Below are 14396 nucleotides of genomic sequence, written 5' to 3' on the forward strand. Positions count from 1 at the left end.
TTAATTTTAAAGGGGCACATGCTCCTGCATCCCCTCTGAAATCTACACTTATGTTCCAGACAGGGTTGCAACATTATGGGATTTTCACGGTACGATAACTGTCTAAAAAAATGTTTGCGGTTTAACGGTATCACAGTATTATTATATGTCAAAGACGCTTAAAGTACTGAAACAGAGTTTTTTTGCCTTATTTTTTAACAAATTGTTTTTGCCATAATTGAAATGTGAAGCAATTTATTTTAAGCCAAGTATGAAATTAAAATAACTAAAATTAGGGTAAGATTCTCTATCCAGTTGCACTTGTTTTTAGATAATTAATGGTTATAATACTGTGTTTCCATTTGAAACCAGTACACTGCTGCAGATCTAGTTGCAGATTTGATATCTGGGTTGATCCAGCAACAGAAGCTTTGTGCGGTTATTGTAATACCTCAGAGGACCACCGGGACGGTTTCAAGAATCTGAACCTCCGCTTTTAAAACTGAATCATGTTTTAACATTTGAAATTGCAGCGTTGCATTTTAAGTTAATTTGCGATTCTACCCGGGTGCAGGCATTAATATTGTGTCTCTAAAAGCTCTGAGTGCTGTCAGAGCTGAATGTAAACTACTTAAAAAGAATAAAAAGAAAAGAGAAACACACACCGGTTGGTCCCTCACCTGGGCGTGGAGGGCTGCAGCAGCGGCAGCGGCCGCCGGGTAAGTGAAGGCTGCGTGAGGGAGGCCTGGGGTCAGCTCCGTGGTGTACAGGGGGTAAGGAGTCCACGCATCCGGAGATGCTGGGATCAGTGCTGCCCCCGTCAGATCATCTGGGGAAGTACATGGCGGGAGGAAACACAAAGCTGACTGACCTGAACATAAAATACGTGCTAACATGTAAGCAATCAGTACAGAAGAAAACATTTTTACATGAAGAAAATGTGACGTCAAAACTGCAAAAAAGAGGTTTCATAATTGCTTTGTGTCGTCATAATGTGGCGTAAAGTTTTAAAACTGATGAATCTTACTGTAGAAATGCCTTTAATTATCACTTATAAATAACTTTTACGCCCCTAAATGTGCAGTCAGACCAGATTTCGCTTCCTACTCATTTCTATTCCAAACCGACGGGGACGCACTCACTTCTTGTTGAGAATTGATCACGTTTTCTGCTTTCACACTGAAAACAAAGTTCAGTCAGTCCGAGAGCAGGCAGAGCTGCTCCAAATATAGAAATTCACAGTTCCTAATGTCATAAAATTCCAGGAGATGTTATGAAATTTAAAAAAAAAAATTCCAGGTCTGAAAATGGTTTGGAGAAGGTTTTGAAAAAGTTTGGAGAACATGTTTATAACATGTTCATTGAAATCTTAAAATATGTCAGATGTTCAACAAAATACATTCTTGCATTTCTTATTTAACATCTACTGCTGCGCTGCGTGACGGCTGAAACGTCACTATTATCACGCGTGCGTATTGGCGCAGCTAACTGGTGATGGGAATTTCTAAAATGTAAGTAAATACAACGAGCGTTAGCAGTTTGCTTATCTGCAGATGCCTTGAAGTGCTTATTTAATAATGTCATGCCTTCGAACAACAAACAGTTGAACGGCCTCTCAGAAGTCTGCCAAAGGTATCGTAATCTGGCACGAGGCCAGATTACGATACCCTTCTGCCAACGCGACAAGCAACGGTAAAACTGAGAAACAACTTCATCCAACGCTGAACTAATCCATGACCACATCGAAAAATCTGCTACTGGCTGGAGAGACGGTGGCACATCGATGACATTATTCGCACAGATCTTGTGCAGCGCTACATATGCAAAATTTTGTTAAAAAGTGTGCGTACCTCTCCATATTTGGAATTAAACTGAAATTGCTTGTTGAGAGAAGAGCAGGCCGTCTTGAATATACATTTGTAAAAATGAGTGGAAATTCTGGTAATTATATTCTCGTTTTAAAGCTGCCAGGTGAAGTTACAAGCAGCAAAAGATGCTGTTTGGCTGCAGTGAGTGCGAGGACACAGAGATATTAACCCTTTAACACCTGGATCAACATCGATTTGCTTGTGCTGCATTGAGATGCCTTTCACGAGCATTTGAACCTCTGACACCTGAAGAAAAGTGACTGAGATTTCTGTCAAAAACAAGTCAAGAAACATAGTGAGCAATCAAGTAATGTCCTGCAAACTGCGAAAAATAAATAAAATAGAAAAATTAGACAAGAAATCAATCTGAAAATTAGTCGGGGTGTATTATTAGATATTAACAACAAAATGGGGGGAAACTATATTTATAATTCCCCATTAAATTTAAAATTACATCATAAAAAAAAGATTTTTTGCACTTTTTCAGGGTAATTTTCTTGTTATTTGTGTCGGTGGCGTCATGGGTGGTGGGCAATGCAAAAAATGTGCAACTACAGCCTATACGTCGCACCACAGTCCGAAGACCAGCGAAAATCAGCTGCATGACGCGTTTCACCGTGAGGGGAGCAGAGAGATCGAGGCTGGTTAGATGGAGGAAAGTTTACCAAAGTTCATCTACACATAATACCCACGTTGTTGTGCTACAAAGCTGGATGAAAATAAAGATAAAGATCCCTTTAACCCTTTGAAATCTAAGCGAATTGGCTTGATTTTTTAGTTTTATTTTTTTCCATAACGTAAGAAGCCGACAACTTAAATGGCCCCAAAATTAACGAGTTATAAGTAAAAAGCAACAAAAAGTAACTTTGGTAACAAAGAAATTACCTGAAATAAGCCAAAAAGAAGATTTAAAAATAAAAAAAAAAAGAAAAAAAAAAAAAAAAAAAAAAAAAAAAAAAAATAAGCAAAAAAATTAAAATACGTATGTATATTTTCAAAGAAAATTACCTGGAAAGAAAGGATGAAAAAAAATCAAATAATAAACGCAATCATTTTCTGTAACATATATTTAAAGATATATTTTGTACTCTGCAGGTCTTTCAGTATTTTGGAAAATGTTCTTATTTATTCTGAGTGACATTTCTTGCCAACTTGCTCTTTTACAATGTTTTCAGAAAAATCCATCCAGTTTTTTCAGGCTTCAGAGGTTTAAAAACTTGTGAAAGCTTTGTGAACACACAAAAAATAATATCAGTCCAGGTTTCAAAGAGTTCATAAAATGTGTCATTTACAACTTTGTGAACTGCTGTTTCGCTGCAGTTCGTTTGCAACCCGACTTCACAGTCTCCTGTCTTCTCCAGCTTTTTTCCCACATCACGAGTAATTTGAGAAATCTGGTCTGAATGCAACTTAAGGCCGTCATCGACCATCACCTGTCCAAAACTAGAATCCAGTATTTTTAGGCAGAGAGAGCTGCTGACTAAACCCTGTGAGAGTGGAATAATCCAGCTGAACAGAAGCAAAGCGGCTGTCTGAAGAGTCGAGATGACGCATGCATGTGGAGGTGAGTTAGTCCTGATTTTGTTAGATACAGTTTTTAAGCCCATTTCTCTTTAATACCACAATAACCTTACACAGAATTTTTTTTTTTTAAAGGGTAACATGGGCGATCGAGTACTGGCGTTGCCAAGGTGAGAGTGGATGAGAGAGCCTAGAGTGGTGCAGCCGTACAACTTACATGGGTCCCGTGCAATGAAGTGTGCTCCTAGAGCAGGGTGGATATTTGTGGGGTTCGGTGTGGCCATCAGCTTACTCTTTGCCATCTTCGTGTTGGCTTTAGCAAACTCTAAGCGCAGGGTCTGAGGGCTTTCGGGGTCAAAACGGATACCCTGGGGGGAGAGACGGAGGAGGGGAGGAGGAGGAGGAGGAGGAGGGGAGGGGACAGAGTATCGTAAGGGAGGTGGGCTGAGTTTGAGGGGCTGAAGCTCAGTCGTCTTGCGTGGCCTCGTTTCCTAAAGCTGTGTTTCAATACTCGGGATGCATCCTTCAAAACTGCTCATGAAAAGGTCAAAATAATGAAGGATGCACAGGATGGAAATATTTAAAACACGCTTACATCTCCTTTTCCTCCAGACGATGAATTAAGGAGCCGGGAGGAGAAGGAGACGAGGAAAAGCGCCGAGACTTTAACTTCCTTTGAGGTGGTTGAACCCTGCTTGTGTTCTTGTGCCCTAAGCGTTGTGCCCACATGCAGGTGAGTAGTATTTTGGTGTGTGTGTGTGTCTGTGTGTGTGACTGCTGGTGTGTCTAAGAGGTGATGCTCGTAAGGAAGGCTATAGGCTATGAGAGAGAAGTGTTAGATACTGCCAGATACGTGGGGCTACTGGGTGACAAAATAAGAGGTTACACTACTGAAGATGTGTCCAGGTTTCACTACACATGTGGCTAGAGAACAAAGTATTACAGTAAAGCGGTGATATGCAAAATGAGGAAAGCTAAACCAGACTAAGAAGGGATGTGTATCAAGGTCAAAGTAAACTACCGTAAGGCTACGGGATTCTGGCCTCTTTCCAAAAATGGCCCTGCCATTGAATTATAAAAGACAAAATGGGTTGACTTTGAGAGATTTTATGGGAAAGAAGATTTTTTTTTTTTTTACAGCTCCCAATCATTTTAAGGTTTCAGCAGCAGGTTAGAACAAAAATAAAAATGACAACATATTTAAAGGATTTTTTTTTTAAAAAAAGGGGGGAAATCAACAAAGAAGAAATCAATAAAAACGATGCAATGCTTACATTTAGAGCATTTTTCGCAGCTTCAGCTCCAGAGCGACTGTCAAAGGTTACAAACCCGACAGGCTGGAAGGCAAAAGGGAAGAAACACTGTGATAACCAACGCAGGACCATCCCAACATGCAACAACACGCATTCTTGTCAATTATCACATTGATTATTAATAAATATCTTGACATAATAATAAATAAAATCTGTGTCAAACAAATAAGCAAGCAAAGAGAACAATGTGTCTTTTTTCTTTAAAAAAGGTCCAGTGTGTACGATTTAAGGGGAATTAGTGGCAGATTGTAACTAAATGAAACTTCTCCCAGTTAGAATTTGGTCAGTGTTTATTGTTCAGGTTTTCACCAGGAGCCGAATTATCCGCAGGTCTCGTCCTATTCAAACCAAACAGACCAAGTGATTAAAATAAGTAAAAAATACTGAATAAAACAATGTCAGGTTAAAAATTGTTGTATTTCCTATGCTGTTTGGGATGTTGTTTCAAGGGAGGCTGAGGATTCACTCTTTGGCCCCACAGGAGCCTCGAGGTGAGACACACGTGCATGAAGCTACAGCTGTGATGTCGGAGGGTTACAGCAGACACTAGCAATAAAGGGATGGTGTCCACTCAGCTGCTCTATTTTATAAAAAATTAAGAACATTTTCATATAGAAAGCATTTATTTATGGTCTTAAATTAAGGCTTTTTTGTGATTCTCACCCATATCTTTCTAAATATATTCTGACCCACGGTCAACTGTGGACGCCTCAGTGAAACGATTTTACTGCTAATGTGTGGTCACCTTTTCTTAATAATTTAAGATCCAGACATTCAGGAGGTTTTTATCAGGAGCCGAACTATCTGCAGAGGTCTCTTTCTCTCCACAACAAACAGAGCAGGTGATTTAAACCAGAAAAAACACTGAATAAAGCAGTTTAATTATAAATATTTGTGTTTCTTCTATGCTGTTTGGCTTGTAGGAGACGGAGCCACTGGGCAGTTTGGTCAGTGATTTTAGGAGACGCAAAAATGCACCTTTCATGGCGGTATGTTACGCCACCAGACAATAACATCTTGAAACACAGCCGGTAACATCGAATATAAGGAGCTGGAAAGACCTTAAAGGGCGGGCAGGCACAACAAACCCTGGACTTTAATGCAGGAGCCTGCTGGTCGCTGCCCATTGACTGTTGAGCCAAACCATGGTGTTTTTTCCTAAACCTGAGCACGTGCTTGTGTTGCAACAAGGGGAAAAAAAACGTAAATACACAGTGTTTTATCGACGCAAATTTAATTTGAAAACTATTGTATGCATGCATGTGCATTTCCTGTGAAAACAGAAGTGTATTTTGAAAAGACACAATGCATGTAACTGCTGTAATTTAAGACGTCCTGAAGGCCAACAACAGATACTGAGCGCCTCATATATGTAGGCTATATTTAATATGTTACACGTTGTATATATTCTTATTTTCTTACTTATGTATATCTTTATTGTTCACTGCTGTAACTTTGCACACATATTTATTTTTATACACTACATTGTAGCATAAGTCAGTTTTATATTTTACACACTCAGCACATTATCCATATAATTTATAAATTCCCAATTGCTAACTGTCTCTTACATTTACATTTTTACACACTTACATACTCTGCATACTATACATACTTTATTTTTAAATATCTAAATATCTACACACTGTTAATTATTTACTCTTGTTGTATTTCTATTTTTATATACTTGTGCTTGTACTTATTTTTACATGCAATAATTTTCTTTGCTGGCATCAGAGCAACTGTAACAAACCACATTTTCCCCACAGGAACCCAAAAAGTATTTCTGATTCTGATATGTAGAGGTTAAAGTTCACTGACCAAGCCGCAATATTTGACGAGTTGGGATCTGAATGTGTTTTCCAACTATGGTGGCCTACGCGAAAACATGAATGTCCCCATCTAGAGTCAGAGTCTGATTTGTCCGTTTTGGGCTACCGTAGAAACATGGTGGTGCAACATGGCGATCTCCCTCCATGAGGACCCACTTAGGTAAATATAAACAGCTCATTTTAAGGTTAAAAAACAGGACCATTCTTATCTCTAGTTGATTATACACTGAACAAATCATACTTACATTCAATTTCTTCCAAAATAAACCCCTAAATCCCACACAATGGACCTTTAATATCATAAAAAATCCTTTTTTAAACAAATCAGCAAGAAATGAGGACATTTTAGCCTCTTCTTTAGTCAATATTACAGTGACAGAGACTCTGCCTGCACATTTATTTAGTATTTCAGTACATTAAAACAGTTCCTTCCACTGATGGAAGACGTCTCACCTGTTTTGATGTTAACTTAATCAGTGACCCTTCATAACCCTGCGGGGGAAAAAAGATAGCCAATTATCCACCCTGGAGTCACATGCAGGAAGTCAGCCGTGAAGGCCTCTCCCTATATCGAGAGAAGGCTGCCGGCGTGCACCTTCAGTTAGAGCTCGACAGCCGTCCCATCACTGATCCACTGGACAGTGTTACTTACACTGGTTGTTGTAAAATAAGGTGAAACATGCACATTTTTCACCAAATGCAGATGATTTTAAAGATAAAAACAGATGTCCCCAAAGCTAAAAAATAAGAAAATGAAGACCAGGTTTAGTTTGTAAAAAAAAAAAAATGGGACAAGCACATGTTATCAGATGTTTGAGGGTTTGCTCTCTGCAGGAGTCTAGATTAAGCATGACTTCCAAATAAAACCATTGGTTTGAAACCAGGTTAAAAAACAGCACAGGGGTTGGTTAAAGCAGGAGCAAATTCCTGGGAAATGACGGGGAATTTCGCCTGACCAGAGTATTGATAGATGGGATCTCGCTTGATCCTGATTTACAGCCATGGAAAATTAAACAACTTACACTGGCTGTCATAAATCCTTACCAACAACCCGAACCAGATTTAGCTTTAGTAATTCAGAAGAGAAAAACAAGACGCAGAATACAGTTAATATTAAAGATTTCCCTTAAAAAAAAAGAAAAACTGGATCAAAATAAACTGTCAGAATCAGGCTGAACGCTGTTTGCACACACTGTTTGCCTTCTGCAGAAGCAAAGGGCAGAGAGTGAAGCAGTGTTACAATGCCTTGAGAAAACAAAACATGTCAGTGGTTTCACAATGTCTCAGTGTTACGAGAGGAAATAAAAAAAAAAAAATCTTCCTACACGGTGGGCGAGCTGGGTCACGGAGAGGGTTGGTTGGCCAATCGCGAGGGCTACTCATTTACACATTCCACAAGATCATCCATGTGCGAGGGATACCACTTCCAATTTGGTTAGTTAGGACACGGGGAGGGAGGGGTGTTTATGGAGTCCCGTCAAAAAAAAAAAAAAAAAAAAAAAAAAGCGCAACAATGATGTGGCCTCATTTCCATATATGCAAATATCTGGACGTCCATTAACAGGGAAGGGGATTGTTTGATAAACTTTGTCCTGTGTGAGCGGCTGTGGTTTAAAAACCTGCTCACTCCTTTACAGCGGCTTCCTCAATAACAAAACGTTTAAACTCTGACAGATCTTCCTCTGTCTGCAGATAATCCTTTTGGAAACTATTTCCACGACTCGTTTTCCAGCAGCTGGCACACAGCAGCTACCTTTGCTTTATTTTTAAGAGGGAAGAAGTCATTTATAAACCTCAAACAACTCGCAACACCGTCTTTCTTTAGAGATTCGTCTTTGTGGTAGCTTACCTTAAAAGGTCTGAAGAGAAGGTAAAGTTCCCGCGGTTTGATATCGACCGGTAGGCCGCTGACAAACAGTGTTCGTACCTGCAAACACAAAACAAAAGTGCATGTGGTCAAGAGACACGTGGAAATATTCGTTCTTTTTATCTGATGTGTTTGAGCAGGATGTGCGATAAGATAAGAGCTGCACAAAAGAGATTTAGAAAGGTTTGGCCCCATCCCAAAATCTCATTCCTCCTTAATAAGTAACACACACATATGGATGGATATTTACAGTGGAGCTGCATGTGCAGGATACTTTATATTCACTGTCAAAGACCCGCAGCATTAAGAAATAAAATGTTAAATTAAAGGACCTTTATGTGAAAAAATAATTGCCATAAACTAAAAGACAACAGAGGGGGGATTGGACAAATAAATTGATCTACAAAAGGGTCATGAGTTAAATGTCCCATTGGTCAGGTGTTCCCAAAATAAAGTGCTGCAAGAAAATCAACCCCTTTAATGACTGGTTCCTAATGTTTTTGGCTTGTGACCCCTTAAAAATCCCAAAATGATTGGCCTGTATGTAAAGGTCATCCTTTAGAGTTCTGCACATTGTATTGTAGCATATAAAGCACATATTTTTATATTTCTTTACGTTTTATATTTTTTAAATATTTTACATACTGGTGTGAAAATTGAAGAATAATGCACATATATTTTTTTATTTTTACTTGCTTCTCAATTTCATTTTTCTACTTCTATATTTCACCATCAGAGTGCCTAACGGATCAAAATGTCCTCCCAGGGATCAACAAAGTATTCTGCGCTGTTTTCAGCATTAACAAAATGTAGCAAAATGTTTATTTAAACAGAAACAGTGTGTTGAACGTCCTGTTGTGTGGTTCATAAGGCTTTCATGTGATGGGAAATGATTGCCAAAGCAAATGTAATACATAACCAAAAAATCAACAACATACGGACAATAAGTCAAAATCTACCAGGCATTTATTCATATAAACGTCACTTCTGATTGGGTAGACCTCTGACACACCCACCAAACGAGAGAAAACAGAAACCTGTCACACCAAAATGGTGCACACAGTCTGCACCTGATTCTGTTACCATTTTTCCTTCATCTGATTCAGATATTTGAACTTCAGTACCGAAAACCCAAAACAACAACAAAAAAAAGGCTGTACAGGCTCACGAGTACCAAGCCGACAAGACGGTCATCTTTGACACGCATGGCTCAGGTTAAACCCCAAACCGGTGGGACGTCCCACTGCATGATTCTGTCAGATTGCTGACGTGTCGTTAACGTCTGGTGTTACTCGATTTACTGGAAATCAATAATTCTCCGTCGCTCTAAGAAAAACTTTCAAGTGGCTGCACAGCACAACTCTTTGTGGCTTCTGTTTCAGTGAAGCGAAAAATAATTCATTTCTGGGAAAAGTGCCGTTGTATCCATGTGTGAAACTGTAATATAATTTACACGGATCGCTGCATTGACGAGTATCGCCAATACCAGCATCCAGCATTTTTGGCAATAAGGAGGCTTTTTAGATACTGGAATCAAAACAACTCTATTTTTAAAAAAAATTAATTGCAAAATCTCTGCAGTTTGCACAAATTGTTAGTCAACCAGTAAAGTCTGAAAAACTAAAGCAGAAATGTTTTCCTGCTTGATTTTTAACCATCTGGCAGCCCTCTTATTTATCAAGCGACCCCTTGGCTGGGTCCTAACCACGGGCGGGTTGTGAGAAAATGGGCCCCTGGGCACAGATATGTAAAAGGGCCCCACCACCTCTCCTACACAGGAGCAGGACAGAGTTTGTGTGTTTTTGCATCTTTTTTGTTGTCGTTTTGCATCTCTTTGTAGCTGTTACGCTTTTTTTGTTGTGGTTTTTGTATCTCTTTGGGGTATTTTAGAGTCTCTTCCTGTTCCTGTCCTGTTGATTTGAGGCACATTTTGGGGCCCTGAGTTTGTGCCAGGTGGGATCGTGCAGTAATCTTTCCACAGGAATCACTGCTTTAAGCTCTTGTCAGGACACAAAAGAAAGAAAGATGACTCTTAGGATTTAATATTTGTCACATCAACGGCTGACGTTCTCACTCTGATTGGCTGCAGATCATTTTGTAACTTGCATCTCCTCTTTGGACTCATTTTTTAAAACTTCATACCAAGAATTTATCGTTTTTCACTATTTTAACTTCAAACGTCTTAGATATGCTGGTGCAGGTCTGTATCGTGCCACATAAATGTGTATTCATGTTGCATCGGGAGCTCAGAGAAAAGCTCTCTCATTCTTGCTCTCACATTTTGGTAAAATAATTAACTGATTTGTCTCTGAATGAAACCTGTGATCCTCCAACATGTCAAAAGCTAAACAGAGAACATAAGATGCTCTCAATCCTGCTGGGGGCCCCGGGATCCCCTTTAAGGACCCCTGGACCTGCTCTTGACCAGACACTGCGAGGCGATGCTGAGTTCGGAGTGGTGTGGCGGGGGGAATAAACAGTGCGGTGCGAGGCCCATTAGTTCCCAGCCGGTGGGGAGGCCCTCTCAGTACAATGGGGCTGCCAGACGAACAGCAGTGGACAACAGCGCACAGCGTGACACCATTTCCTTCCTCTGACCCGCGGCCCCAACCCTGCCGGCCCTCCGGCATTTTTCAGGTGCCGCACAGCAGCAACTCTCAGCCCTTTACAAGTCAACACATACAGTGAGTGAAGGCCGGCTCAGCTGGACGCAAACTCAGTGGACGTTTTAATTTGTCCGAGTGTATAAACCTGTACCGTTTTTAATAAAATATGAAATGCAACTTTAATATATTTAGGTTAATTTCTATAAGGACTTGACAAGATTCTGTATTTTGATGATTTAACAGGTCTGTAAAAACATGATATTCTGGGATTTTAAGTACATTTCTGACCTGTTTGTTTAGTCTTTGCTGTTATTTATGAGGAGATAAAAAAACACAAAAAGGAAATCAGGTTAAGAAAAGTCAAGTGGCCACACGTGGCTTTGTTGTAAGATAATGGGAACAAAGGAGGACCAACAAAAGGCCCAGCGCTCCCCTCAGTGTCTCTCCATAAGGAGTCATTAAAGAGGAAATATAGCCGGCCACACACAACCCAACACAGCAGTAAAAAAAAAAAAAAAAGAAAAAAAATCAACATGGATCATTATGGAGGGGATTCAATACATCAGGTCGACCTGGTTTATTAATATTTTGATCCCTTTAAAAAAAAAAAAAAACCCCAAATATTTAGACATACAAATTGCAGATAAGGAGGTCATGTAACAGTTATTTATTTTAGGTTTCAGTTAAATGATGACCTGCAGCCTCTTCGCAAATCACAGGCAGAGATACTGAGATGTGAAACCTGCAGCGTTTGGGTGACGAATCTTATTTTGTTTGGCAACTCGACGCAAAACAAAATGTCACCGCAAGAGACTGCGAATGCTCAGGACGAGTGGAGAAAAAGATATATTTATAGCTAAATAAATGAATATTTGGAAATTCTTATTTGGAGAAGCAATATATTTAATTTTTAAACATGTTTTTCCAATATAGACTGACTTTTTGATTTAACTGATTTTGTATATAAAATTAAGTAATTTTTTAAAATCCTCACAGGTTTGCTTTTTTTGCTCTTTTAAAATGTGTTTTTATTATACATATATACATACATAATATATATATATATATATATATATTTATATATATATATATCTATATATATATATATATTCAATCCAGACAGGCTTGCTGAACTAATTTGTTTTAAAGCAAAAAATGAAGCAATTTTTAAAATATTTTTTAAATTCTTCACAGGCTTGCTGATTTTCCTCTTAATTCTTCACAGGCTTGCTGATTTTCCTCTTTTAATACGTGTATTTTTATGTCAATCCAGACGGCCTTGCTGATTTTATTTGTTTACAGCCTGTTTTAATGTAAGTATCTTTATTAAAGATTTTTCTTTATCAGTCCAGACAGGCTCAGTGATATTACCAATTTAAAGCCTGTTTTTCAATTACTTAAAAAAATGTATATATAATTTGAATCTAGACAGGCTTGCTGCTCATTTAAAGCATGGTTTTAATATATATTAAATAAATCCATTTGTTTCTTTTCAGTCCAGACTGATTCTACTCAGGTAAAGCATGTTTTGTTTTATTTTTTATATAAATTACAGTTTAAAAATTAAATAGGCCTACACATTTTTCCAACCCACATTTAATGCTATAAAGTCTCAGCCTTACACCGTTTTTTCAGTAGGTTACATAGCAACCACAATAAAAAATTTTCTTAACTAAAGCATTTCCTCACCATTTGTGGTAATTATTTCACACCTGGTGAAGCACATTTTAATCGGTTAAAAAAAGACATCACTACAAGATATGAGAATAAAGAAAAGCACTTTGAAATTCAATTTTGGAGGATATTTTAAACTACGTGCGAACTTCCACTGGAAGTGGTTTCGCCCCTTTAAATCGCGCCCTCCTGACTTCCTTTTAAACCGCTTCAGAGGAGCGAAAAAGTCAAACTGAAGGAATTTCACCAAACAAACGTGCGTATTTGTGTCCGGAAAAACAGTTTTTTTCGGTTGTCATTGAAGGTGAACAAGACTTTGTCAAGAGTCCGGAGTAATAAAACTTTCTGAACTCACCTCCTCCTCGATGGAGACGTTGTTATTGGGCTCTGCGTCCGCTTTCAGGCTCATGTTGGCGGCGGAGGCTTCAGCTGCTGCGGCGGCGGCGCAAAGTATCAAGTTTTTCCTCGTCGAGTGATATTTCCCCAATGTGCGTCTGAAGCTGGTGTGAAAGTCCTGGTGGCGTTTGAACTTGAGGAGAGAAGATGTGCCGAGGTGAGTTCGTGCGGACGAGGACGGCGAGGAGGACGAGGAGGAGGAAGAGGTATCCGAGGATATCTTACAAGTATTACCGCGAGAGAGAATCATTCATAAAAAGGAGGAAAAGGAAAGAAAAGAAACACAGACACGCGCTAAACTAAAGGTGAGAAGGTGGATAAGGTGCTCCGTGTGTGAGGGTGAAAGATGTGGGGGGAAAGAAGTGCGCGTAAAAACACAGAAAGCCTCTGCGCTCACATCAATGCCCTCAGCTGTGGGACTGTGCGGAGGAAGAACAAGTAAACTTTTCTCATTGGAGCGCGTCTCTCTCTCCTCCTGTCCGTGAGTGAGCCCCCCTCCTCCTCCTCCTCTCTCATCCACCTCCTCCTCCTGCTTTTCAATTAGGTCATCAATTATGTTGGAGTCTGCTGTGAGCCGTAATCAGGCTGCAGATCCGCCTCAGCTGTTGCAGGAAGAGCCGGTCCGGCCCCTCCGCCGCCGCATCACCGTTTCTATGGGACCCGGAGAGCCAATAGTCACTCACCCCAAAAAAGTGTATGTTGGCCTATAATTAGGATTTATTTTTTTAAATTTATGTTGCTATTTTTGTTGTATTTTTATGTGTTGCGCAATTCCCTTCACCCGCAAAATGAAAGTTAAATTAAATTAAAATACAATTAAATTTAAAAAAGGGGGAAAGCAATGGAAAAGAAAACACGGGGAAAAAATCCAATAATATAATAAATAATCGGATCTTCTACAGTTTCTTTTAATGGGCATAGGTTTTGTTTCAATATCCGAGGGGACACAAATAACATTTTTAGCATCACACTTTCTTTCCTGGATTCTGACTTTTTATGCACCTTTTTTTTCTTTTTCTGCCCCAATTTATGATGTAAATGTCTTATAAGTCTGATTAAAGTCTTTAAGAATTTAATACAACATGTGAAATTTAATCAATTAATCCATAGGCTATGAAATCCTGACAAAATATATGCAATATGTTACTGAGCTTGATTGAGAAAAACACACATTTACTATTGTTTTAAATAAATTAAAATTTTTATGTTTATATTTGTTCAAATAATGATTCATCGATTAACGAAAAAATGTGCCTACAGTTTGCAACCCAATCCTCTACTTTTTTCCTCTAAATCTACACGTGTGAGTTTAAGAGAGAGATATTTTCTCAAGTATAAAG

General features: G+C 39.0%; 1 protein-coding gene across 1 annotated transcript; it reads right to left on the reverse strand.

Annotated features, from left to right (window-relative positions):
* Positions 1–398: 398 nt before the first annotated feature.
* On the reverse strand, positions 399–13854 carry LOC121946029 (RNA-binding protein, mRNA-processing factor 2a-like). The gene is made up of 6 exons (XM_042490437.1): positions 13016–13854; positions 8363–8440; positions 6967–7005; positions 4643–4705; positions 3586–3736; positions 399–808 (listed from the first exon to the last, which is right to left on the reverse strand). Exons 1-6 carry the CDS (start codon positions 13304–13306, stop codon positions 540–542), a joined length of 891 nt encoding a protein of 296 aa, XP_042346371.1. The 5' UTR covers positions 13307–13854; the 3' UTR covers positions 399–539.
* Between the last annotated feature and the right edge of the window lie 542 nt (positions 13855–14396).

Source organism: Plectropomus leopardus, chromosome 1 (assembly GCF_008729295.1).
Source record: "Plectropomus leopardus isolate mb chromosome 1, YSFRI_Pleo_2.0, whole genome shotgun sequence".
NCBI lineage: Eukaryota > Metazoa > Chordata > Actinopteri > Perciformes > Serranidae > Plectropomus > Plectropomus leopardus.

Coding starts and splice junctions, on each gene's coding strand:
- LOC121946029 (XM_042490437.1), bottom strand. CDS start 13,306: ATGATTCTCTCTCGCGGTAATACTTGTAAGATATCCTCGGATACCTCT. Junction 7,006..8,362: donor TTCTCTTCAGACCTTTTAAG/GTAAGCTACCAC, acceptor TTTCCCCCGCAG/GGTTATGAAGGGTCACTGAT. Junction 3,737..4,642: donor CTGCGAAAAATGCTCTAAAT/GTAAGCATTGCA, acceptor CTCTCCCCCCAG/GGTATCCGTTTTGACCCCGA.